At 48.3% G+C, this 24,077-nt stretch overlaps 1 protein-coding gene across 1 annotated transcript in view; it reads left to right on the plus strand.

The window, feature by feature from the left end:
• LOC143776677 (uncharacterized) overlaps positions 1-24,077 on the plus strand; it is a 105,132-nt gene that overhangs the window by 21,113 nt on the left and 59,942 nt on the right. Inside the window, exons 7-9 of the mRNA XM_077266330.1 lie at positions 20,898-21,092; positions 21,881-22,036; positions 23,009-23,155. Of these exons, the coding sequence (XP_077122445.1) occupies positions 20,898-21,092; positions 21,881-22,036; positions 23,009-23,155 (498 nt within the window). The remainder of the gene's footprint in view (positions 1-20,897; positions 21,093-21,880; positions 22,037-23,008; positions 23,156-24,077) is intronic.

Here is a 24,077-nt window from a genome sequence, read left to right on the forward strand (position 1 = left end):
TTCTTCAGTGTCTTGTGACACGTACACCGCTGCTTTTTCTTTCCCAAATGGATCCACAGCATAGGTTTTTGCTGTTTTGTCAGCAAAGAAGTTCCCCCTTGCTTCAGGAGAATCCAATCTCCCGTGAGCTTTGATCTTGATCACTGCAACCTCCAAAGGTAGATCTAGAGCGGCCACAAGTTCTTGTATGATAGCAGCATGTTTTACAGGAGTTCCACTGGACATTAGGTATCCTCTGGCTGCCCAGATACTGCCGAAGTCATGAGCCACTCCAAAAGCGTATCTTGAATCCGTGTAGATGTTGACCACCTTCTCCGTCGCTTCCTGACAAGCCAACGTCAAAGCTTTAAAATCCGCTTCTTGTGCAGACATGTGCGGTGGTAGCGATCCAGCTGAGATGACCTGGTCATGTGTAACCACGGCATACCCCGTATGGAATCTTCCAGTTTCATCTGCAAATCTGGAACCATCAGTGAAGAACGTCAGGTCAGCATGTGGGAGTGGGTCTTCAGACACGTTTTTCTTGGAGGCTGCTTCTTCCTGCATTTGTTCGAGACAGTCATGATCCTCTGAGTGTGTAGAGGCGTCTTCTCCGAGAGCATCAGTATCATCATCCACATCCCCCCTGGAAAGAGGAAGCAGCGTGGACGGGTTGAGGATGGTGCAGCGGACAAGAGTGACATTATCCGGAATCAAGAGGGAACATTGGAGTCTCATATGACGCTGTAGCGACAGGTGTTTAGGTTGAGTCTGGCCTAGAATAGCTTTTATGTCGTGTGGAGCCATTAAGAGAATCGGATGTCCTAAGAAGATATCAGAAGTTTTGTCCAGAAGCATATGTGCAGCATGAACAGCTCTGAGGCAAGTCGGGGAAGCTTGAGACACAGAGTCCAGGCGGGCAGAGTAGTAGCCGATTGGTCTTGTTCTTCCCCCATGTTTTTGTGCTAGGACTCCGGAAGCATGTCCTGCTACTTCACTGACAAACAAGTAAAAAGGTAGTTGATAATTTGGGATTCCAAGAGCTGGTACAGACTGTATGGCCTGTTTAAGAGCATAGAAGGCTTCAACAGATTTGGGACATAGTGGAAATGCTGACGTCTTAAGGTCATCGTACAACGGTTGCATCAGCTTGGAGGCGTCTGGAATCCATTGGCGACAATATGTGATAAGTCCCAAAAAAGCTTGTAACTGCTTAGGTCCTTTTGGTAGAGGAACGGTCTTAATAGCAAGCTTCCTTTCATCCGTTAGGTGTTTCAATTTCGGAGAGAGACAGTGACCTAAAAACACGACTTTAGGCTGACACCACTGGACTTTGTTGAGGGACACCTTACAGTTTTGTTGTGCAAGATGAAGAAGAAGACTGAGACTTGACTCTTCAGCGGTCGCCTGATTAGGACAGCATAGTAGGAGATCATCCACATATTGAAGGAGGACAACTTGATGGTTAATCTCTCTCCATGGCTGTAGACAAGTGGCAAGGGCCTGAGAGAAATGACTTGGTGAGTTCTGTGCTCCTTGTGGTAAGACCGTCCAGGTATATTGTGATCCTCTGTAAGTGAAAGCAAACAGGTACCAATCTTCTGAATGCAGTGGTATGCTGAAGAAAGCATTGGCCAGGTCTATGACAGTGAAACGTTCTGCATCTGATGGTATTTCCGACAGCAATGTATGTGGATTGGGCACAATTGGACTTTCTAGTACAGTTGCTGCGTTAACAGCCCGGAGATCTTGAACCATACGATACTTTGGAGCTTCTCCTTTTAATGTCCTCTTCTTTACTGGAAACAAAGGTGTGTTACAGGGAGAGTTACATTTGACTAGTGCCCCGTTCTCCAAGAGAGTCTTGATTTGAGTGGCCAAAGACTCTTCTTGGACAGATTTGAGTGGATATTGGGGCACCCTTGGAAGCTGAGCTCCAGGTTTAAGAATGACCCGCACCGGGGGCACAGCAAGACGTCCAATATCTTCAGGGCCAGTAGACCATAGAGTAGATGGAACTTGTGACATCACTTCTGGCGGAACACTCGAGACTGTTTTAGCAGCTTCATCCATCATCATCAGCAGAGGTGCAGCTTGAAGTTGACACTCTTCGCTCGGATCGAGCGGGTCAGTGATGGTGATGGTGAGACCATCTGATGAATAAGCTATAGTTGCTCTCAGCTTTTGGAGAAGGTCTGCTCCCAGAAGGTTGGTAGGACAAGTGGGGGACACTACTAGACGCATAAACATATCTTCGTATGGTCCAACCTGTATCTTACGGGTGAGCTTGTTAGAAGTAGGCTTGCCATCCACTCCCACGCATGTCACGGCTTCAGAGGATATCAGATCGGGAAAAGGCAGGTCCTGTAATCTGATAACACTTCTGGCTGCACCTGTATCCACAAGAAACGGTAAGGGTTTGCCTTGAACGTTGATAGTTACTTTGGCTATAGGACCAGACATGGAAGCCAAAGTAGTGGACACGGGCTTGCCCTTGTCCTATCGGGTACTTAGATCCATCAGAGCTGCGGTGTGATTGACATCGGGATGCATCTGAGCTTGTAGTGGTCGTTCGTAGTATTGGTCATTGTAACGAGGATAGTTGAATCTGCGATTATCATCGTTGTGATTCCTGAATCTGCGTCTTGGGAAAGGGACCCTACAATCTCGTTTTCAGTGACCTGGGTTGCCACAATTGAAGCAGACGTCTTTGCTACGAGGTGATAGAAGTTGCTGGTTTTGATATTGTACATCAGTCCATAGAATATGGGTCTTTTTGTTTGAGGGTATCAATTTTTAGGGAGTGTTTTTTCGAATCCCTTAGCTATTGTTAAAACATCCTTAGGATCCAATGTAGCATATTCAGGTCTGATTGCTTGAAATTGCTTCCTCAGGGCTTCTCGTAGACCTTCAACAAAAGAGGAGACGAGCAGTGTCCGTTGAACTTTTATTTGGTTACTGAAGCCAAGGTCATTAAACATTTGGGCTAAACGAGCATGATATCTCTCCACTGATTCCCCTGGTTCCTGCGTGACATCCTTGAAAGATGTTGACTGATCCGCCAACTTATCCGAGGCCCATGTCTTAAGTTGTTGGCAAAACAAAATACCAGAGTCCCATGTGGTGTCACTGGCAAGTGAGGCATCATTGAATGCGGCCTCCATAACAGGCCAATATGCATCGCCCGCTTTAAGATTTGCCAGGGAAATGAGATCTTGCCACGTGGCTGAGTAATTCCTTTGTATTTGAAGCATGCTCCTGTAGAAAGGCATCGGCTGTTTTTCTGGATCTGGAAGCTGGTTCAACAGAGTAGCAGCTTGCTGGGGTGTAAACTTGACATAGAGGGTGGGCTCTTCAGACATGAGCATCGGCACTGTTGGTGGCGGCACCTGAGGCGGGAGTAGAGATGGCACCGCGAGTACAGATGTAATCCCTTGTTTATGAGGAGCAGGAGGAGGTAACAGTCCTGGAATGAGGGGCTCTATTTGGGCAGCTCCAGTATCATGGTGTGGGGTCCAGGTGATGCAGGCAGTCTTAAAAGCTTTAACAGTCCTGTCCTCATTACTAATTAACCTGATTTCAGAAAGGCAGCAAATGCTTGGGGGGCTACACTTGTTTATTATAATTTCAACGATTTCCCTTGTACATGCATGAACAGGGAAACCGAAAATGCCAACACCAATGGCGGGAATTGTCAAGGTCTCAATGTGCTCACTAATATTTGCATACTCTAAAATGCGAGTTATTGCTGCACGAAGTTGTTGAGCACTAACGTCTGGATGAATAGGGTCATAAGTAGGGGTCACAGCATGTATGATCATTCTACATGGAAGATTGCCAGCTTTAGTCACCGCTATGTCCCCAACAGCTATCTGACCACGTGACTCAACAATGATATGACTGTCAGCTTGAATAGTCGCCCCTCCTGCTTCCACTATAGCTCTAGCTACACCTCCATTGTGCTCTAACCGAGAATTGGCAGCATTAACAATAGCGTCTGTCTCCATTGTTGTTATGTCACCCTTTCCCACCACTAACAAGGGTCCCTCAGGAAGTTCTTTTTCAAAAATAGGTTGCCAACATTCCCTCCCCTTTGTGCTTCCTGTGCTATTGGTATCCCCCTCCCACATTGAGCCCCCCCTTGATGCAGTCGCCACCGTCCCATACAGGTGTGCGCTTGGCTGCGAGACAGCCTGTGAGGTACTGGGCATAGGGTTATGTAGGCTGCGTTAGAGTGCTGTCGTGGAAGCATTGGGAGGAGAGGCCGCTGCTTGGAGCATCTCATGTGGGTGTGCGGCTAAATTGGCAGTGGAAGTGACAGTAGAAAGGGTAGGTGCTGGGGACGATCCAGGTGGGAGGACTGCTGGATTCACAACAGGAGTGATAGAGGAAAGGGTTGGTGCCCCATTGGAAACAACAGAGATAGGAAACATGGGTAAAGCCTGTTCACTTCCCGAAGGAATATAGTATTGGCCGTTAGTGGTCATTACTGGGTAACAAGGATTTGGTGATGTGGCGTGTAGCCTTAATCTGAGATGTTCACCACCAGGAGCAGCACATTCGCCATCCACAACATGGCTGCCGTCAGAATTACATTTACCACCAACAAGATGGCCGCCGTCAGAACTATATTTATCACCAACAAGATGGCCGCCGTCAGAATTATATTTACCACCAACAAGATGGCCGCCGTCAACTATATTTACCACCAACAAGATGGCCGCCGTCAGAATTATATTTACCACCAACAAGATGGCCGCCATCAGAATTATATTTACCACCAACAAGATGGCCGCCATTACATTTAGCACCTGGCTCTGGGCCACCATTTTGGCTGCTCTTACATTTAACACATTGGCCATTAACAAAATGGCCACCATTACATTTACCACATGGCTCTGGGCCACCATTTTGGCTGCTCTTACATTTAACACATTGGCCATTAACAAAATGGCCACCATTACATTTACCACATGGCTCTGGGCCACCATTATACGGTGGTGGCCGCTCACAGGATATATTTTTGTAATACACATAGGTCAAAACTCTACCTCTTTTTTTCCTTTCCTCCTCTATCCAATTTTCTCTATACAGACTTTCAGAGACTCTTTCCCATGCCCTAGCAGTAGACAACAATCCATTGTCTTCTAGGATACCTTTTCTTTCTTTCAAGACAAGCTTCCAGTCCAGGGGCTGCAACCTTCCCCCTTCTGGCATTCCACACAACTTCATAAGCTTTTTACATTGCTTAATATGACTCTTCCCTTCACGAGTCGCTACTAATGTGCATGAGTCTAACTTGCCATCTGAATTTGGCTTAGTGCCTATACGGCAGAACTGCATTAATTTCTCCATCTTTCTATAGATATACAGTATATATATCTATCTATCAAGATAACAAACACCAAACAAACAATAAGACGGGGGAGATGACTCAAACCTGAGATTCTAAAGGGAACTGAGTCTGCAGTACTCAGTTCCTATGCCTTCTTGTCACGTGGTCCCTGTCTGACTTCCGTGCTCCGTACTTTACAAACCAATTATTCCCTACTTTGTCAAATTGCTCCCTAACTTACCGGTCCCCGTGCAGAGTCAACTCACTCGATGTCACGGGGCAAAAAAAAGAAAAACTATAAATTTAATTGGCCCAAACTGAGCCAATTCGCTCCAAGTTTCAATGAGCCGCTACACAATTTATTATGCCCGAACTGAGCCAATTCGCTCCAAGATTTACCGGGCCCCCCTAGGCCGAGTCAATTCACTCCAGGTCCTAGTCTCTCTTGTACAGAACTGAAAATCTTATCACAGGCGACAACCGTATACCACAGACAAAAATTATTTTATTTTTTCTACACTTGCTTGCTTTCCTAGAAACCCGTCCTGTTCCAAACACAATGCTTCTCTTTAACTAAAAACAAACCTGTTTTTCCTGTTTTTCACTTGTTTTAGCCCTCTGTAGAGAAAAAAAAAACTTGCTTGCTTTTATCTTTTAGTCATCTCCCCTCTTCACAACATGTAACAGGCAGTAGGCAACTAAAACATGTGACGGTTCTTGCAATTAAATGACCAGCAGCGGAGATACCCTTTCTGCCGTCTTACAGATACCAAGAAAACCGGACACGGTCAGGCAATCTGCACAGGATACCCCGAAAGACACAGGTAAAGACTACAGATTATAAAAAAATCAGCAGACTTACCGTGTTCTGTTAAAGAGGTGATCAGTCTCCAGATTCGGGGTACTCAGTGCATCCAGCCGTTCCACCCGCCGGTTTTACAGGGTTCAGGGCTCTCCTCTGCTGGCCCCAGGTTGGGCGGCCAAATATTAGGGTTGAACAATTAATATAAATGTTCAATTCTCTAGTTGCCTACTCCTGGCCTAATGGATATTGATCATGTGCACTAAAGAAATACACCAGACACAGTCAGCTGTAACTCTCCTTGATCAATGTGTGGCTCAGCTCCAAGAAGAAATTTATTAGTCAAACACAATGTTATATACAGTGGGGCAAAAAAGTATTTAGTCAGTCAGCAATAGTGCAAGTTCCACCACTTAAAAAGATGAGAGGCGTCTGTAATTTACATCATAGGTAGACCTCAACTATGGGAGACAAACTGAGACAAAAAAATCCAGAAAATCACATTGTCTGTTTTTTTATCATTTTATTTGCATATTATGGTGGAAAATAAGTATTTGGTCAGAAACAAAATTTCATCTCAATACTTTGTAATATATCCTTTCTTGGCAATGACAGAGGTCAAACGTTTTCTGTAAGTCTTCACAAGGTTGCCACACACTGTTGTTGGTATATTGGCCCATTCCTCCATGCAGATCTCCTCTAGAGCAGTGATGTTTTTGGCTTTTCGCTTGGCAACACGGACTTTCAACTCCCTCCAAACGTTTTCTATAGGGTTGAGATCTGGAGACTGGCTAGGCCACTCCAGGACCTTGAAATGCTTCTTACGAAGCCACTCCTTTGTTGCCCTGGCGGTGTGCTTTGGATCATTGTCATGTTGAAAGACCCAGCCACGTTTCATCTTCAATGCCCTTGCTGATGGAAGGAGGTTTGCACTCAAAATCTCATGATACATGGCCCCATTCATTCTTTCATGTACCCGGATCAGTCGTCCTGGCCCCTTTGCAGAGAAACAGCCCCAAAGCATGATGTTTCCACCACCATGCTTTACAGTAGGTATGGTGTTTGATGGATGCAACTCAGTATTCTTTTTCCTCCAAACACGACAAGTTGTGTTTCTACCAAACAGTTCCAGTTTGGTTTCATCAGACCATAGGACATTCTCCCAAAACTCCTCTGGATCATCCAAATGCTCTCTAGCAAACTTCAGACGGGCCCGGACATGTACTGGCTTAAGCAGTGGGACACGTCTGGCACTGCAGGATCTGAGTCCATGGTGGCGTAGTGTGTTACTTATGGTAGGCCTTGTTACATTGGTCCCAGCTCTCTGCAGTTCATTCACTAGGTCCCCCCGCGTGGTTCTGGGATTTTTGCTCACCGTTCTTGTGATCATTCTGACCCCACGGGGTGGGATTTTGCGTGGAGCCCCAGATCGAGGGAGATTATCAGTGGTCTTGAATGTCTTCCATTTTCTAATTATTGCTCCCACTGTTGATTTCTTCACTCCAAGCTGGTTGGCTATTGCAGATTCAGTCTTCCCAGCCTGGTGCAGGGCTACAATTTTGTTTCTGGTGTCCTTTGACAGCTCTTTGGTCTTCACCATAGTGGAGTTTGGAGTCAGACTGTTTGAGGGTGTGCACAGGTGTCTTTTTATACTGATAACAAGTTTAAACAGGTGCCATTACTACAGGTAATGAGTGGAGGAAAGAGGAGACTCTTAAAGAAGAAGTTACAGGTCTGTGAGAGCCAGAAATCTTGATTGTTTGTTTCTGACCAAATACTTATTTTCCACCATAATATGCAAATAAAATGATAAAAAACCAGACAATGTGATTTTCTGGATTTTTTTGTCTCAGTTTGTCTCCCATAGTTGAGGTCTACCTATGATGTAAATTACAGACGCCTCTCATCTTTTTAAGTGGTGGAACTTGCACTATTGCTGACTGACTAAATACTTTTTTGCCCCACTGTATCTCCTGTAAGGGGGCTCGGTTAGCTCTAAAATGGGAGTGATCGGATGTATTCCATTGGTTAGTGGGTTGGGCATGAGCAAGTCCATGGGCGGATCCATGAGGTCATCAAGGTGGGTTGGTCCGTGAGGTCATCAAGGTGGGCGTCACTGTGGGTGGATCCATGAGGTCATCTGGGTGGGCGTCATCTTGGATACCAGACCGCATGGTCTGCTAAAACAGGAAATAGCAGCCATCTTCAGTGTCTTCATTGTTCATCTTGGATACCAGACCGCATGGCTCTGGTATAGGAGATGGCAGCCATCTTAAGTGTCTTACTTTGTCTGAGGAAAACTTATGTAAGGTTAAACAATACATGTTATGGGTTACTTCTCTCAATTACCTTATGTGTTGAGGTTAATTAAGTATTTGATCTTATGGCTCTCCTCAACAGGTGTATGCTTCTGTCGCTATGAGGCTGACGCCAAGCAAAAAATAAATAAATAAAGTTGGCTCCTTCTTGGTAGGGTATACCCACCGACTGGCACAAAGCTCATCAGTTAGTGGAAAAGAAGCAGTAGGAGAAGCAACAACAAAGAACTATACTTTGGCACAACATAAGCTCAAACTTAGTGTGCGGTGTCCCCCAATGGTCTATCCTTGACTCGATAAGCTTCCAGTATAATAGAGCGGATCCAGTGAGCGATAGTGGACTTGGAGGCAGGGAGTCCCTTATGATGACCCACAGGAATGACAAGGCATCCAAACGTCAGAAGGATGCAGTCCTTGGGAGGTAGAGACGTAAGGCTCCTGACTTAAGTCCAGGGGACGGCCAGAATGAAGGAAAATATCCTCGTTGATATGGAATGAGGAGACTTATTTGGGAAGGAACTGGTCATAGGACCACCTTTGTCCTGGTGGAGGATAAGGAAAGGAGATCCGCAAGAGAACTGCCAACTCTGAGACCTGTCTGATGGAAGGGAAGTGATTGCAACCAAAAAGGCAACCTTCCAGGAGAGAATGGAGAATGCAAAGTCCTGAATGGGTTCAAAGGGAGGTCCCTAAAGAGCGCTCAAAACTGGCTTAAGGTCCTACTGGTCCACGGGGGAACGATATGGTGGCGCAAGGCGAGCAACTCCCTGACGTAAGGTCTTGACTGGAGATGAGCGAATATTTCTCCTTCGCCTCATTGGGGGACACAGGACCATGGGTTATGCTGCTGTCACTAGGAGGCTGACACTAAGCTGAGACAAAAAAAGGTTAGCTCCTCCCCTGCAGTATACACCCTCGTACTGGCTTCCAGACACCCAGTTCAAGCTTAGTGTCCGTAGGAGGCACACTGATTTTTATTCTCACTGATTTTTTCTTTTTAATCCATTCCGGACGAAGGGGGCGACGGATTCTTTCGAGGTCCGATCTCCCCCGAACCAACAACAGGCGAGCACGGGAGTTTCACCTCTCCGTATCCTCTCCTGCGACGTGGGAGCCACTGCCTGAGCTGACCATTTTTGGGCGACGGTTTTTTCCCTAAAAGGGGCGCCGATCTCCCCATGTTGTACAGAGAAGCACTGGTGTTTTACCTCCAGTATCCTCCTCTGCAGCCAGGCCTTTTTATTGCCGGACATCTGCCCTGTCCACCAGGTTCTACCCTCGGCTGTACAGTGGCCCTATCCCCGTGGCGTCCGCGCAGACCACACTGCATCACCAATGTTCTGTGTGACTCAGGTGGTGGACGGTTCCTCTCCACTCCCCTATCTGGGGCTGGTGGATGGAGGCTTCCCATCCCCTGCACCGTCCCAGCCATCCTAAGGCTCCTCTCACCTCCTCGGGTAAGTGTCTCGTGGGGGATGGGGGGGGTCGCCGGCGGTCCGGAGGGCTCCTCCTAGGCAGGGCACATTAGGGGCTGTAGCGCACTATCGGTGGCCTGTAACGTCGGCACTTTGCGGCCGCGCGCCGGGCCGAGGCCGCAAATTTAGCTCCCGGCTTCGGCCTAGCCGCTGGTCGCTGCCGATAGGCTCCGCCCTCTCCTGCGCGTCATCGGCGGCGCCGCCCCTGGTCCCTGGCGCTTCTCGCAGCCGACGAGATCTCCTTCCTGATCTCGGCGGCCATCTTCATACTACATGCCACAGCTCCTGCTCGGACGCACCTCGGTGTCACAGCGCCCACGTGCAGCCAGTTTCCTTCTCAGGCTTCTCAGTTCGGCTTTCCAGGACAGCGGGACACAGGACCGGGGTAAGGAGACATCGTCAGCTTCTTCCCTGCAGCGTCTCCCTCTGCTTCCCAGGCCTGTTTATAGTCCCTGTGGCCTCTTTCTGCATTAGAATCATGTCGCAGTCAAGGTCTAAAAAACTATCTAAAGTACATACGACCTTTTTTTCTGCGTGTACCTCCTGCCAGGCCCCACTTCCTAAGCCTCAAAGTTCTCCCCTCTGCTCTGCCTGCGATGCCCCATGTGCCCAGGAGCCCTCCACCGCCACCGACTCTGGCGTACCTAGCCCCCCCCCCCGTGGGTCGCTTCACTCTCGCAGTCCGTGGATTTTTTAGCCAACGCCATCAAATCCATTCAAAATCCTCCCGGGGTTCGGGGTAATCCGCTACAGGCGTTAAGAGATCCCTTCATGGCAGGGGAATCGTCGGCCAGCAGGGGCCGCTCTCCACTTAAAGAGGCTCGGTCATCCAGAAAACGGATTCGCACTACCTCTCCTGAGCGCTCTCCTCGCCGCTCAGACTCTGCCAGCTCCACCTCTCGCTCACCCTCTTTGGGGGCTCACAGCGTTCACGACTCTGATCATGAGTCCGAGGTATCATTGGACCCGGAGGCTCCGGAGTTCAGAGCTACGGTTGACTCCCTCATTGTAGCCGTCAATCACACACTTAAGGTGGATGATGACGCTAATTCCGCTCCGGAACACGCGGTCTCTTTTACCAGATCCAAACGTTCCCACAAATCTTTTGCCTCTCATCCAGCTTTTCTGGATATAGTCAGGCATCACAGGGAGCATCCAGATAAGCGTTTCACGGGTAAGAAGGACCTGGTATCAAAGTATCCCTTTTCAGCGGATCTCATGAAAGACTGGACGGATCCCCCTTTAGTAGATCCGCCGGTCTCACGCCTAGCTTCTAAAACGCTTCTTTCAGTTTCGGAGGGCGCTTCAATTAAGAGTCCCACTGAACGCCAGCTAGACTCTCTAGCTCGTTCAGTGTATGAAGCCTCTGGCTCTTCCCTGGCCCCCTCCTTCGCCGCGGCTTGGGTGACCAAGGCTATGGTTTCCTGGGCGGATGCTCTAGCGAAATCCATTAATGAACAGGACCTCCCGTCTGAGATGGCAGACCTAGCCAAGCAGTTAGCCATGGCTAGCGATTACGTGATGTTCGCTTCCCTCGACGCGGCGAATTGCGCAGCATCGGCGGCTTCCAACGCCATTGCTATCAGAAGGGCTCTTTGGCTCAGGGAGTGGCGCGCAGACTCCTCCTCTAAGAAATCTCTGATCTCCCTCCCTTTTCAAAGCGGGCGTCTTTTCGGCGAAAAGCTTGACCAGCTTATTTCCGACGCCACAGGGGGAAAGAGCAAGTTCCTTCCCCAACAGAGGCCCAAGGCGGCTTTCCAGCGCCAGCCTTACTTTCGTTTTCGGCCTTTTCGTACCAGCCCAGCCTGGTCCAATCCCTCCGGGCTTTCCAGATCAGACCGTTCCTCTCGCACTGACAGAGACACTCGTCCCTCCTTCAGGCCGAATCCTTCCTGGCGCGGGAAACCGAGGCAGCCCAGAACCCGAGGTTCCAGACCTCCCAGATTCCCGTCTCAATGACTCGGGAACGTTGCCAGTCGATACCATCAGAATAGGAGGACGCCTACTCTTTTTTCAGCAATCATTTATCCGGAGAACAATGAGTGGAATAATATACCAAACCATCAAATTTAGATTAAATAGCTATTTTTATTTATTTCATGCCATCAAACTTAAAACATAAATACCAATAAATACAAAGGTCATATATGTAAATTCTTGTGAATCACACTAAAGTGCAAGTTTATGACACAGGGTAGATTAGGTCAAGCTGCAATTGCAGGGCAAACTAATGGGGGACCATCAGATTTCATACATTGTATACTGATTTAATCCCACGGAATTCATGTATTGATACCGAAACTGATTCATTCCCCCTTATATTACCATATTGACACCATTCACAATGAATGGTTAATGAAACAAAGTGCCAATTGGAAAAAGCCCATTATCCACATAGTGTACTGCAAATAACTTAGTTCCTCATTTATCTATTCAAAAAGTAATATCATTTACCCATGGTGGGATGAGGCGTCCTGTTTCCAGCCTGTGTCAGAGTCCTTTTGGTAATTAATTGTTCATTAACTGATCCCTTTTTCCATTATTGTTATTGTTTTTGTTTTGGTGTACTTCTGTATTTTGCCATTTTTATGTATTTGCTATTGGGTACGTTTAGATATAGTCTTGTGATAAATTGATGTAAAAAGGTCCATATTATTAATATTCATGCACAGTACACTTTAATTGTACACATTGCACATTATTAGAATAGGCGATATATGCCTCCAAAAGAAGTTTACATGCACTGAGCACTTTAATTAATTATTTTTCTATATTTAATATGAACACTCTATTGTAATTAATTGCGGCACATTTTGTTACCAATGGCGCACCTGACGTCCCAGGTAGTCATTCTTCTGGCCCCTATGCGGCTGTTCGTCCTGTATGAGCGTGGTGCGAGGCCTGGCGCCGGCCCGCCCACGTGATTCCGGGATGACGTCCGCTCTGGGTCCTGTTGATATGACGACGGGACGCGGTGCGCACGCGCACGCGCACTACACGCGGTCACTGTTAGGCTGCTGCCTGGTTGATATGACGACGGGACGCGGTGCGAGTGCGCACGCGCATTAACCGCGATCATTGATAGGCTGCCGCCTGGTCTTGTGACCGGAACGGCGCACTATTTAAACTCAAGTAAATTATCACTTAAGCCACGCCCCCTGAGGAAGCGGCACACGTTGCACGCGAAACGCAGCGTTGGGGACTCTGACACAGGCTGGAAACAGGACGCCTCATCCCACCATGGGTAAATGATATTACTTTTTGAATAGATAAATGAGGAACTAAGTTATTTGCAGTACACTATGTGGATAATGGGCTTTTTCCAATTGGCACTTTGTTTCATTAACCATTCATTGTGAATGGTGTCAATATGGTAATATAAGGGGGAATGAATCAGTTTCGGTATCAATACATGAATTCCGTGGGATTAAATCAGTATACAATGTATGAAATCTGATGGTCCCCCATTAGTTTGCCCTAGCAATTGCAGCTTGACCTAATCTACCCTGTGTCATAAACTTGCACTTTAGTGTGATTCACAAGAATTTACATATATGACCTTTGTATTTATTGGTATTTATGTTTTAAGTTTGATGGCATGAAATAAATAAAAATAGCTATTTAATCTAAATTTGATGGTTTGGTATATTATTCCACTCATTGTTCTCCGGATAAATGATAGTTATATGAGTTGTTATACCTACATGGGTCAGTGATTGCTTCTGGTGTTGTATAGAGTAATCTTTTTTCAGCAAGCCTGGCTCTCCGTCGTGCACGACGAATGGGTCAGGGATCTGGTATCGTCTGGCTACAAGATAGAGTTCTCCTCTCCTCCTCCAACTCGGTTTTTCCCCTCTCGTCTTCCCAGTTCGGCAACTCAGTCTCGCGCCCTTCTTTGCGCCATTCACATCCTCCGCCAGAGCGGGGTCATTGTCCCGGTCCCGGAACTCGAGAGGTTCAAAGGTTTCTACTCAAACCTCTTCGTCGTGCCAAAGAAGGACGGAAAAGTGCGGCCCATTCTGGATCTGAAGCTCCTGAACAAGTGCGTAAGAGTCCGGCACTTCAGGATGGAATCGCTCAGATCGGTCATCTCTTCGATGGAAAGAGGGGAATTTCTGGCCTTGATAGACATCAAAGATGCCTATCTTCACATCCCGATTTTCCCGTCTCATCAGAGGTTCCTCCGCTTTGCCATTCTGGAGGATCACTTCCAGTTCACGGCCTTACCCTTCGGTCTCGCCACGGCACCCAGGGTATTTACCAAGGTCATGGCGGCTGTCATGGCCATCCTTCATTCTCGAGGAGTCGTCGTGTTACCTTACTTAGACGATCTCCTCATAAAGGGCCCGTCTTTTCAAGCCTGCGAGTCCAGCGTCCACATTACCCTGGATTCTCTTTCGCGCCTAGGTTGGTTGATCAACTGGGACAAGTCCTCTCCCGTTCCTGCCCGTCAGATCTCCTTTCTGGGAATGATCCTGGACACTTCGAGGGGGCTGGTCTTGCTTCCTCGGTCCAAGGCCCAAGCACTTCAGCAAGGAGCCCAAACGCTCTGTCATCCTCGCCCGCGAACCATTCGGTTCGCTATGAAGATCCTGGGAAAGATGGTTGCAGCAATTGAAGCAGTTCCTTTTGCTCAACTCCATCTCCGTCCCTTGCAACAGGCTTTGCTGGACAACTGGGACAGGAGTATCTCTTCTCTCGACCGCCCTTGTCCCCTGTCCCCGCGGGTCAGACAATCTCTCGTATGGTGGACCCTGGGCCCATCTCTTCTCCGGGGGAAGTCCTTCCTCCCGATCCGCTGGTTAGTGGTAACTACCGACGCCAGTCTTCTTGGCTGGGGGGCGGTGTTCCTCCACCACTCTGCCCAGGGCCTCTGGACAGTTCGGGAATCCAAACTCCCCATCAACATCCTGGAGATTCGTGCTATCAGACTTGCTCTGAGTCGCTTTCACCCCCTGCTCGCGGGTCACCCAGTACGAGTCCAGTCCGACAACGTCACGGCGGTGGCTTACATCAACCACCAGGGGGGTACCCGCAGCAGGGCGGCGATGCAGGAAGTCTCCCTCATCCTTCGTTGGGCCGAAACCAACCATTCCATCATCTCTGCGGTGTACATTCCGGGAGTCGAGAATTGGGCGGCGGACTTCCTGAGCCGCCAGGGCCTTGCCTCGGGGGAGTGGGAACTCCACCCAGAGGTTTTTCACCAGATCTGTCTTCGCTGGGGGACCCCGGACGTGGATCTGATGGCGTCCAGATTGAACGCCAAAGTCCACAACTTCATTGCTCGATCTCGGGATCCCCAGGCCATAGGAGTGGACGCGCTGATTTCTCCGTGGCATCATTTTCAGCTCCCATACGTGTTCCCTCCCCTTCCCTTACTGCCGAAGGTGATCCGAAAGATCAAGACTGAGGGAGTTCCAGTCATTCTGGTCGCCCCAGACTGGCCTCGTCGCGCTTGGTACGCGGAGCTCGTTCAGCTCGTAGCCGACGCTCCCTTGCGGTTGCCAGACCGCCCAGACCTGCTTCGCCAAGGACCGATTTACCATCAGAGCTCAGGGGCCCTACGTTTAACGGCGTGGCTGTTGAAACCTGGGTTCTAACTCGTGCCGGTTTCTCTCAGCAGGTCATCCCCACCATGTTAAGTGCTCGCAAGGCGTCTTCCGCCTCCATCTACCACCGCGTCTGGAAATCCTTCTTCTCATGGTGTAGGCTCCGGGGTCTCCCCCCTCTCGTTTTCTCTATCCCTTGCATCTTGAATTTCCTTCAGGCTGGTCTGGACTCCGGTTTGGCCCTGAGTTCCCTCAAAGGTCAGATCTCAGCGTTATCCGTGCTTTTCCAGCGTAGGATCGCCACCAACCTTCAGGTCAAGACTTTCATCCAGGGAGTCTCCCATGTGGTTCCTCCCTACAGGATGCCGCTGGAGACCTGGGATCTCAACTTGGTCCTAGGGGTCCTTCAGGAACCTCCGTTCGAACCCCTTCAAGACGTTCCGCTCTCGGTCCTCTCTTGGAAGGTTGCCTTCCTGGTAGCGGTGACGTCCATCAGAAGGGTTTCAGAGCTCGCCGCTTTATCCTGCCGGGCTCCTTTCCTTGCCTTTCATCAGGACAAGGTAGTCCTACGTCCTTCTCCGGCGTTTCTTCCAAAGGTGGTCTCTTCTTTCCACCTCAATGAGGACATCATTCTTCCCTCCTTTTGCCCACAGCCCAAACATAGAGTCGAGAAGGCTCTCCATACTCTGGACGTGGTTAGGGCCCTCAGGAGGTACATCTCCAGAACGGCTCACTTCAGAAAATCGGACGCCCTTTTCGTGCTCCCGGAGGGTCACAGAAAGGGTTTGGCTGCGTCTAAATCCACGATAGCCAGATGGATTCGATCTGCTATCCAGGAATCCTATCGGGTCAGAGGCAGTCCTATCCCGGCGGGGATTAGAGCTCATTCCACTCGGTCGATGGGTGCTTCCTGGGCCATCCGGCACCAGGCATCAGCGGAGCAGGTTTGCAAGGCCGCAACGTGGTCTAGCCTGCATACCTTCACAAAGCATTACAATGTCCACATCCACTCCTCTGCGGACGCGGCCCTTGGCAGGCGTATCCTGCAAGCGGCCGTTGCGCACCTGTAGTCAGATGGTACACGGAGGTATTTGGTTGTATTGTTTCCCACCCAGGGACTGCTTTGGGACGTCCCATGGTCCTGTGTCCCCCAATGAGGCGAAGGAGAAATAGGGATTTTTGTGTGTACTCACCGTAAAATCCTTTTCTCCGAGCCACTCATTGGGGGACACAGCACCCACCCTGGTAGCCTTTTCGGCTCGTGGTCTTGTTTTTGATCTTGACTGTTTGTTTGACATGTTATATTCTAATGTTACTTGTTATATTGTTTCTATCCTACTGCTTTTGCACTGAACTGGGTGTCTGGAAGCCAGTACGAGGGTGTATACTGCAGGGGAGGAGCTAACCTTTTTTTGTCTCAGCTTAGTGTCAGCCTCCTAGTGACAGCAGCATAACCCATGGTCCTGTGTCCCTCAATGAGTGGCTCGGAGAAAAGGATTTTACGGTGAGTACACACAAAAATCCCTATTTCAATATTCTGTTCAGATTACGACTGCCGTATTTGCAATATTCACCGAACGCCATTGGAGGTAATGGGTTTACAGATGAGCAAATGTTCAGAAATTATCGTCAAACGTAAATTCGGTATGAATTTGGCTAATTCAGAGATAGTTTTCCTAACACATTTGCTCATTTCTAGTCTTGACCTGGGGATGAGGGGCTAAATCCTGTTAAAACAGAATTGAGAGTGCGGAGACCTGACCCTTAAGGGTACTAAGAGATAACCCGGACTCTAGCCCTGATTGTAAGAACGCCAAGATGGATGGAATGGAAAAAGACATGGGAGCTGTATGGCTGTCTTAACACCAGCGAAAGAGGGCCTTCGATATCCAATGATAAATCCATGAGGACCTCTCCTTGTTCATGGTCTGTATGACCTGGGACGAGAAGCCAGCCTCCCTCAGGACTTTAGCTACGACAGCCTTGCCATTAAATTGAGACACCAAGCATTCTGGTTGAAGAGGGGACCTTGAAAGAGTAGGTCTGGGAGTTTCCAGGATACATCTGCAACTTGACTGACTGACTTCATGCCAGGCTTTTCTTTGCCAGTCTGGAGCCATTGGGATGACTGGAACTCCTTCCTTCTTGATCTTCTTGACGAGTTTGGGGATCAGAGGAAGAGGTGGAAAAAGGTACAGAAGTCGAAACTGAGATCATGGAATGACCAGGGCATCGTAACTGACCACCAGTGAGTCGTGCGACCTGGCCCCAAAACAAGGGACCTTGTGATACAAGCTGCCATTAGATCGACGTCGGGAGTATCCCACCTCTGACAGATCTGTTTGAACACAGAGCGGTTGAGGGATTGCTCCCCCGAGGAGAGGCTCTAATGACTTAAAGTTGGTGGCCCAGTTGTCCACGCCTGGAATGTGCACCGTTGATAATGCTGGCACGTGACACTCAGCCCAAGCCCAATCCGTGAGACCTCTAACACGATGGACTTGCTGCTTGTCCCGTCCTGGTGATATGTATGCCACGGCCGTGGCATTGTCCGATTGAATGTGAACTGGCCTACTTGAAGGTCCTTCCAGTGGAGAACGGAGAGGTAGATGGCTCTGAGCTCCAGGAAATTCATGGGAAAAGAGGTTTCCTGAGAGTTACAGCAACCCTGTACTGTCGCCCCCCACCCCAACCTTCTGAGGGGACTGGTGTCCGTCGTAACAACCTGCCAGTGGAGAGGGAGGAATGATCTCCTGTGCCGAATGGAGGGGGAGAAACTCCATCATACCAATTACTGTCTGTCTGTGAGGCTGAAGTATGGGGCGATCCAGGGAAGAGATCCTTTTGTCCCAAGCTGACAGGGAGCAAGTTGAAAGGCTTGGGTATGGAACTGTGCAAAAGGGACTGCTTCCATCTTGGCAATCGTCTTTCCTTGTACTCCTGTAGAGTCAAAGAGATCGGGGGATGGGTGTCTTAGGGAACAAATCCCCATCTGGAGTGCTGAGATCTTCTTTGGGAGAAGGATTCTGGTGTGGGCGATATTGAACAGCATGCCTAGGAAAACCTAGGTGCTGGGCCGGGATCAGAGACTAATTCACAGGTAAGTGTGTGTAGTGTGATCTGAAGACTTACGTAACAGTCTTGGAAGGGACAAGCCATGACCTTTGTGAACACTCTGGGAGCAGAGGCCAGTCCGAAGGGGAGAGCTGTTAACTAGTATTGGGCCCCTGGAGCAGGAAATGGAGAAACCTCTGATGTGCGACACAAATCAGAGTGTGAGACTATTAGATCGGTATCCTGACAGCTTAGCAAAGCGACGCTTTGGACACCATGTCAAGTTTCGAGGATGGCTTGTTTTTTCTTGATGAGAAGGATTCCGTTCTTGCCGAGAGGAGGTCCTGGGGAGGTAAACTGTTGAAAGGAGCAAAATTGAAGAGGGGCGTGATCCCTGGAATTGGAGAAGATTGGTAAGAGATTTTTTAGATGCCGTGGCCTATAGCTAGAGTATTCTGAGCATGGTTATAATATTGCTAGTTATGCGGGCGGAGCAACTGGCATGGTCAAGAGCCCAGGCGGAGACCTACTTGGCTACTCATTTGGAAGTGAAGGCGAAAACAGAAGCTCCCGCAGCTTCAAAGGCGGTCTTGGCTAGGGCTGCGATATGACTGAAAGTCCGTGAGGGAGGAAACATCAGGGAGTGCCAGAACAGTGGTGGTGGACAGGCAGATGACTGGTGGATCCACGGCTGGGGTATGTGCAAATTTTCTGAGATCGGACCCGAAAGGATATAAGATGTTTCCTACAACTGTTTCCTACCCAGGAACCGCTTTTCCGGCTGGAAAACACGCCAGGAGGGAATTTTGCCTTTTTGAATGAGTTGGAGTTATCTGAAGGTTTAATATTGAAGGTATGATTGATAAGAGGCTGTCGACCATGTCCTGGAGCTTAAAGGCTTGGTCTGTCAGGATCGGAGTCTGACTCTGAAGCAAGGTCGGACTTTGGGGCCACCTCATAGAAGGAGTTGAATACCAAGGGTATCCTGGAGCAAGGGGAAGGGGAACCAGACTAGTAGCTGAAATGAGCCTGCTTCTTGGACCTTATCCTTGATCTGCCATGCTGAGGGTGGTGGGTAGAAGCTGCGAGTCGTCATGAGAAACGATCGGAGCACTGGTGACTCCCTCTTCGCAATCCAGGTTAATGCATCCGGAGCCCCCAAGTGAGGGGGGTTCACTGGAAATTGTCGACCCTGGGGTTTGGGGGGGGGGGGGGGTTTGACACTGAGGGGTGACCACAGGCTTCCTCCTGGCACTGATCTGAGAGGAGGGCTGGGGTGGGGAACAAAGTAAGGACCATCCGCCCTGAGACACGCTTGAAGTGTCAGGGGGTAAGTTCCTGCCTCGCAGACCAGAGAGGATATGGTGTGCATAGCACCATACTGTTTTCCTACTGTAATTTAGTTGGGAAATCGGGGGGAGAAGTTATGGGTTGTTGTAGAGAATAATCAGAAAAACAAAGAGAAAAGATTGACACACAACATGGTGACCTAAAGAACAAAATGGATCTGGGATCAAATCCAGGTCTGCCTCCAACTATAACACTAAGCTAAAACTTACGAGCTTTGTGCCAGTCTGTGGGTGTCACAACTACTGAGGAGCTAACTTTTTACTTTTTTTTAGGGGGGGGGGTGCAGTGTTGGCCTCCTAGCGACCGCAGCACACGCCCATGGTTACCTGTGTCCCCCAATGAGGCGAAAAAGAAGAAAACAATGATCTTACCCTGCAAAAAAGTAATCAAACAGCTCAATCAACTGAAAAACGAAAAAGTTACGGGTCTCGGAAAATGGTGACACAACCCCCAAATGTCTTTTGTTTTGTTTGTTTTTTCTGCTGTCTTTTTTTTTTTTTTTTCCACACTAAAATAATTTAAAAAACCTGGACATGTTTAGTATTGCCGTAATTGTGTTGATGAGCAGAATCATATTGTGAGATTGTTTTTCCCTTGCACTGCACGCCATAAAAACAATTCTCTAAAATCAATGTCAGAATTGTGGGTTTTTTTCAGTTCCATCGTGCTTTGGAATGTTTTTTTTTTTGTTTGTTTGTTTTTTGGTAAAATGAATGGTGTCATTCAAAAGTACAACTTGTCCTTCAAAAAAAACAAGCTCTGTGGACAGGAAAAAAAAAATATGGCTCTGGGAGGGAAAAATGAAAAAGCAAAAATGATAATTGGCCCCATCAGGAAGGGGTTAAATGCCAGAGTGGCATTTAAATGGTTAAACACCAGGTGTACTTAGAGATGACTTTGTGCAACACAGCCGGCATCAGCTGCGTGTGCTGTGGGCTCAACTCCTGAGGCCGCTCCATAAATACAGACCTAAATTCACTGCCAAATGCTCCAGCCAGTTAATAAATTTAACGATCCCCATCTTTTCTGATTAAGCAAAAGTCGCCAACCCCAACAGCTTCTAAGGCGAAAGCTGCTGCGTCAAGAGCAGCCAAAACGACAGCAATGAAGGCTAAGAAGGGGTACGCCAGAACTGCAGCTGCGACCCTGGCATCCAGGAGCCGCACCACAGCAAGGAAATCTTCCACGATCACTATGGAGAAGAGCGAGGAATCAGACCATGACAGCGAGGTAAGTCTGGTTATTAGAAGTTTCCTGACTTAATCATTTGTTAGGGGTTGTTTTTTGGCATAAGTATTCTGAGGGCTCAGGAGCAGGTATCAGATGAGGGCTCAGGAGCAGGTACCAGATTGGCCTTAACTCTTTAGATGATTGTAGTATCTATGGAGTTTAAAGTGAGCATCCTCTGTAAGCTAATCCATGTCGCCATAATATCCTGGGGGTGATGTGTTACCCTAATATCCAGGTCTTAATAATGACCCCCAAGCCTGCCATATGCCAGACGGGGTTTTTGTATGTAAAGTGGTTTTACATTTTCAAAAATCTCCTGTTTTCTGCCGGCTGCAGTTTTGCGCTTTTTACCTCCCCTTTCTGGGTCTATTGAGTCTCCACAGCTGCTTCCGGTGTCTAATTGTCCGCAGCGCTCCTGTCACATCAACAGCGCTGCATACAATCGGTGAGCACTTCACATGTAGGCGAAGCGCCCTGCTCAGATCCGCTGAGGTCATTTATTGACGCTGATCACTTTAAAGTGACATCAGCACTACAATCACACACCCGGAACTTGGGTTGTAACTCAGCGCTGGACCTGGTGAGGGTGAGTGAGGTATTGCTTGCCTTGTGTGGGTTTTTTTTTTTTTTTTTTTAACTGCAGCCTGGAGACGAGGGCTTTACAAAACTTGAATGCAAGTCTGCACTAAGGATCTGTGGCGATTGCACTGGCCAGACCCCCACTTCTGGAAGGATTACAATATTACTCAGCAATTTAAGCAGATTGTGTATAATTTATCTTCATCTAGATCCAGTTTGTTCCTTCAACGCCGGAAGCCGCGGCACCAAGTAACGTGCTGACATCAAACCAAAAAGCTCCGGTCCGACCCTTCGCCCAGCAGTCCATGACGGATGATAGCTCAGAAAGCAGTGAGACGGAAAGCGAGGAAGAACCTGTGGTACAGGTATATATAATATTACTAATGTAAGAGGAGTAGTGCACACATGTAGCTGCCAGCTCGGGGTCACACCGTGCCATGTGATACGTGGCGGCATTGATTGGTCATGTTTGATCTGTTGGGTCAGAATATGTACAGGACTAAAGGCCACTTTACAGAAGTCGGGACCATCTGCTTTCTGGGCAGCTATTATAATTGACTAGTGAAGGTGAAGATCGAGACTATTGGCAGCGACATTATCAAAATTGTGCCGGTAATGTCGCTTTTTGTATTTTTGCTCATTTTGAAGCATAATATTTCAGATTTGTTCAAAAGAAATACACGGCAGAAAGATTTATTAAAAATTGCACAAAAGTGAAAAAAAAAATGGAGCAGCTGCCCAAACACACCGGTGACATTTCATCTTGTTCAGAGGCAACCTCGGAAATTTGAGAAGTGATCGGCTCGTTGTGGGCTGCTCCTTCACTTCGCATCCTCGTGTTTTCCCAACACCTTTTCTAATGCTCAATTTTTACATTGTTTTGTTGGAGCAAAAGTTGTCGGAGGTCTCAGCTTCACAAGATAAAGTAGAGCCAACAAGGGTCGAAGCTGTGACTGACTGTCCATACCAAGAGCGGTTGATGGTACTGAGGCAAGTGCCGGCATGGCCATTATGTCCACAAACGGGGCTTCACCAGGGAAACGCTGAGGCTGACGTGTCTGAGACCAGTGGTTGCTCAGACAGCGCGGTGTGCGGTGCTTTAATCGGCAGCAGAAATGCTGCGGCCGGAGGGATGGAGGCTTTTTCCTACAATGTAAATGTGTCGCCAAGTACCATATAACATAGCTGGACCTGTAGCCACTAGTTGTCTTCTCTCCCACATTTTACAATCTTGGGGATCGCACGTGCTTCTACATACTGAGTGCAAGAGTATTAGTCACCAGATTAATTTGTTTCTCCAAAGGATCATGGGTTGTTTGTTTTTTTTTGTATTCCAGGAGAAAACCACATCACCAAAGAAAAGGACAATCCATGCTAGTCCTGCAAAAGTTGCTAGTGCCCAGGCTCCAAAGCCTGAAGCAGCCGCACGGGACTCCGAGAGCAGTCACGAGTCTGACAGTGAACCGGAGATGAAGGCAGCCCAGGTAATATTGTGCAGTCATATCTCCTGCTTGTACAGCGACAACTTATTCCACACTGCTTAATGGCCATTATCATCGCCGTCCCAAATGGGGCTCACAATCTGTTTCCTATCACTACATGTCCATGTTGTCCTTGGTTCAGCAAAACAATGGTAGTAACCACTGAGCCCTGCAGCTCCGGCCTTCTGGGATTAGCTATGAGGATCTGTGGGCAATGCAGATATTCTGACTTGGTTGTATTTTTGGGTACAAGTAACACATTAATATAAGTGTCTGGTAGCCGCCTAGAGCTTTCTATAAAATTCACTCTCCGATCATAATCGACCCGATTCATCCAAGATGCACCAAAATGTTGCATCTTTTAGCTTTCTCAAACTATTTTCACCCAGGTCCAACAATGTGGCCGGAGTTGTGGCAGGACAGGGTCATGGCAAATCCGCTCCTATCAAATTCATAACGAGTTTCAGCATTCCTTACACCACAGACCTTATTCCCAAGATTTGTGGGGAGGCTTTTAAGGAATCGGGAGCGTCTGACTCCAGCATGCCAGTGTTGACAAATCAAGCCCATTGTCATTACCCCCCTAACAGTGTCACACATACACATCATTATCTAGGGAGGTGTATCACACAGGATGCTGCACACCCATGCCATGGTGACAGTGGAGGCATCGGAGCGGTGTCCACCTGGGGAGTGTTTAGGACTGACAGCCGGTCTCCTGCTCCCGACGACCTCGATCATAGATCACCAAGATCACAGGCTTTTTACTCCATAGATGCCGTGGTCAATAGCGACTGCAGCATCTACATACGTACGCCCTCTGTCACCCCGCGATACCTGCATGATTAGCGGTTTGCAAGGTGCCCCACATGGGCTTGTATTTTAGAGGGGATCCCAATCCGGAAGGGCAGAATGAAGAATTTGT

Source organism: Ranitomeya variabilis, chromosome 5 (assembly GCF_051348905.1).
Source record: "Ranitomeya variabilis isolate aRanVar5 chromosome 5, aRanVar5.hap1, whole genome shotgun sequence".
Lineage (NCBI taxonomy): Eukaryota > Metazoa > Chordata > Amphibia > Anura > Dendrobatidae > Ranitomeya > Ranitomeya variabilis.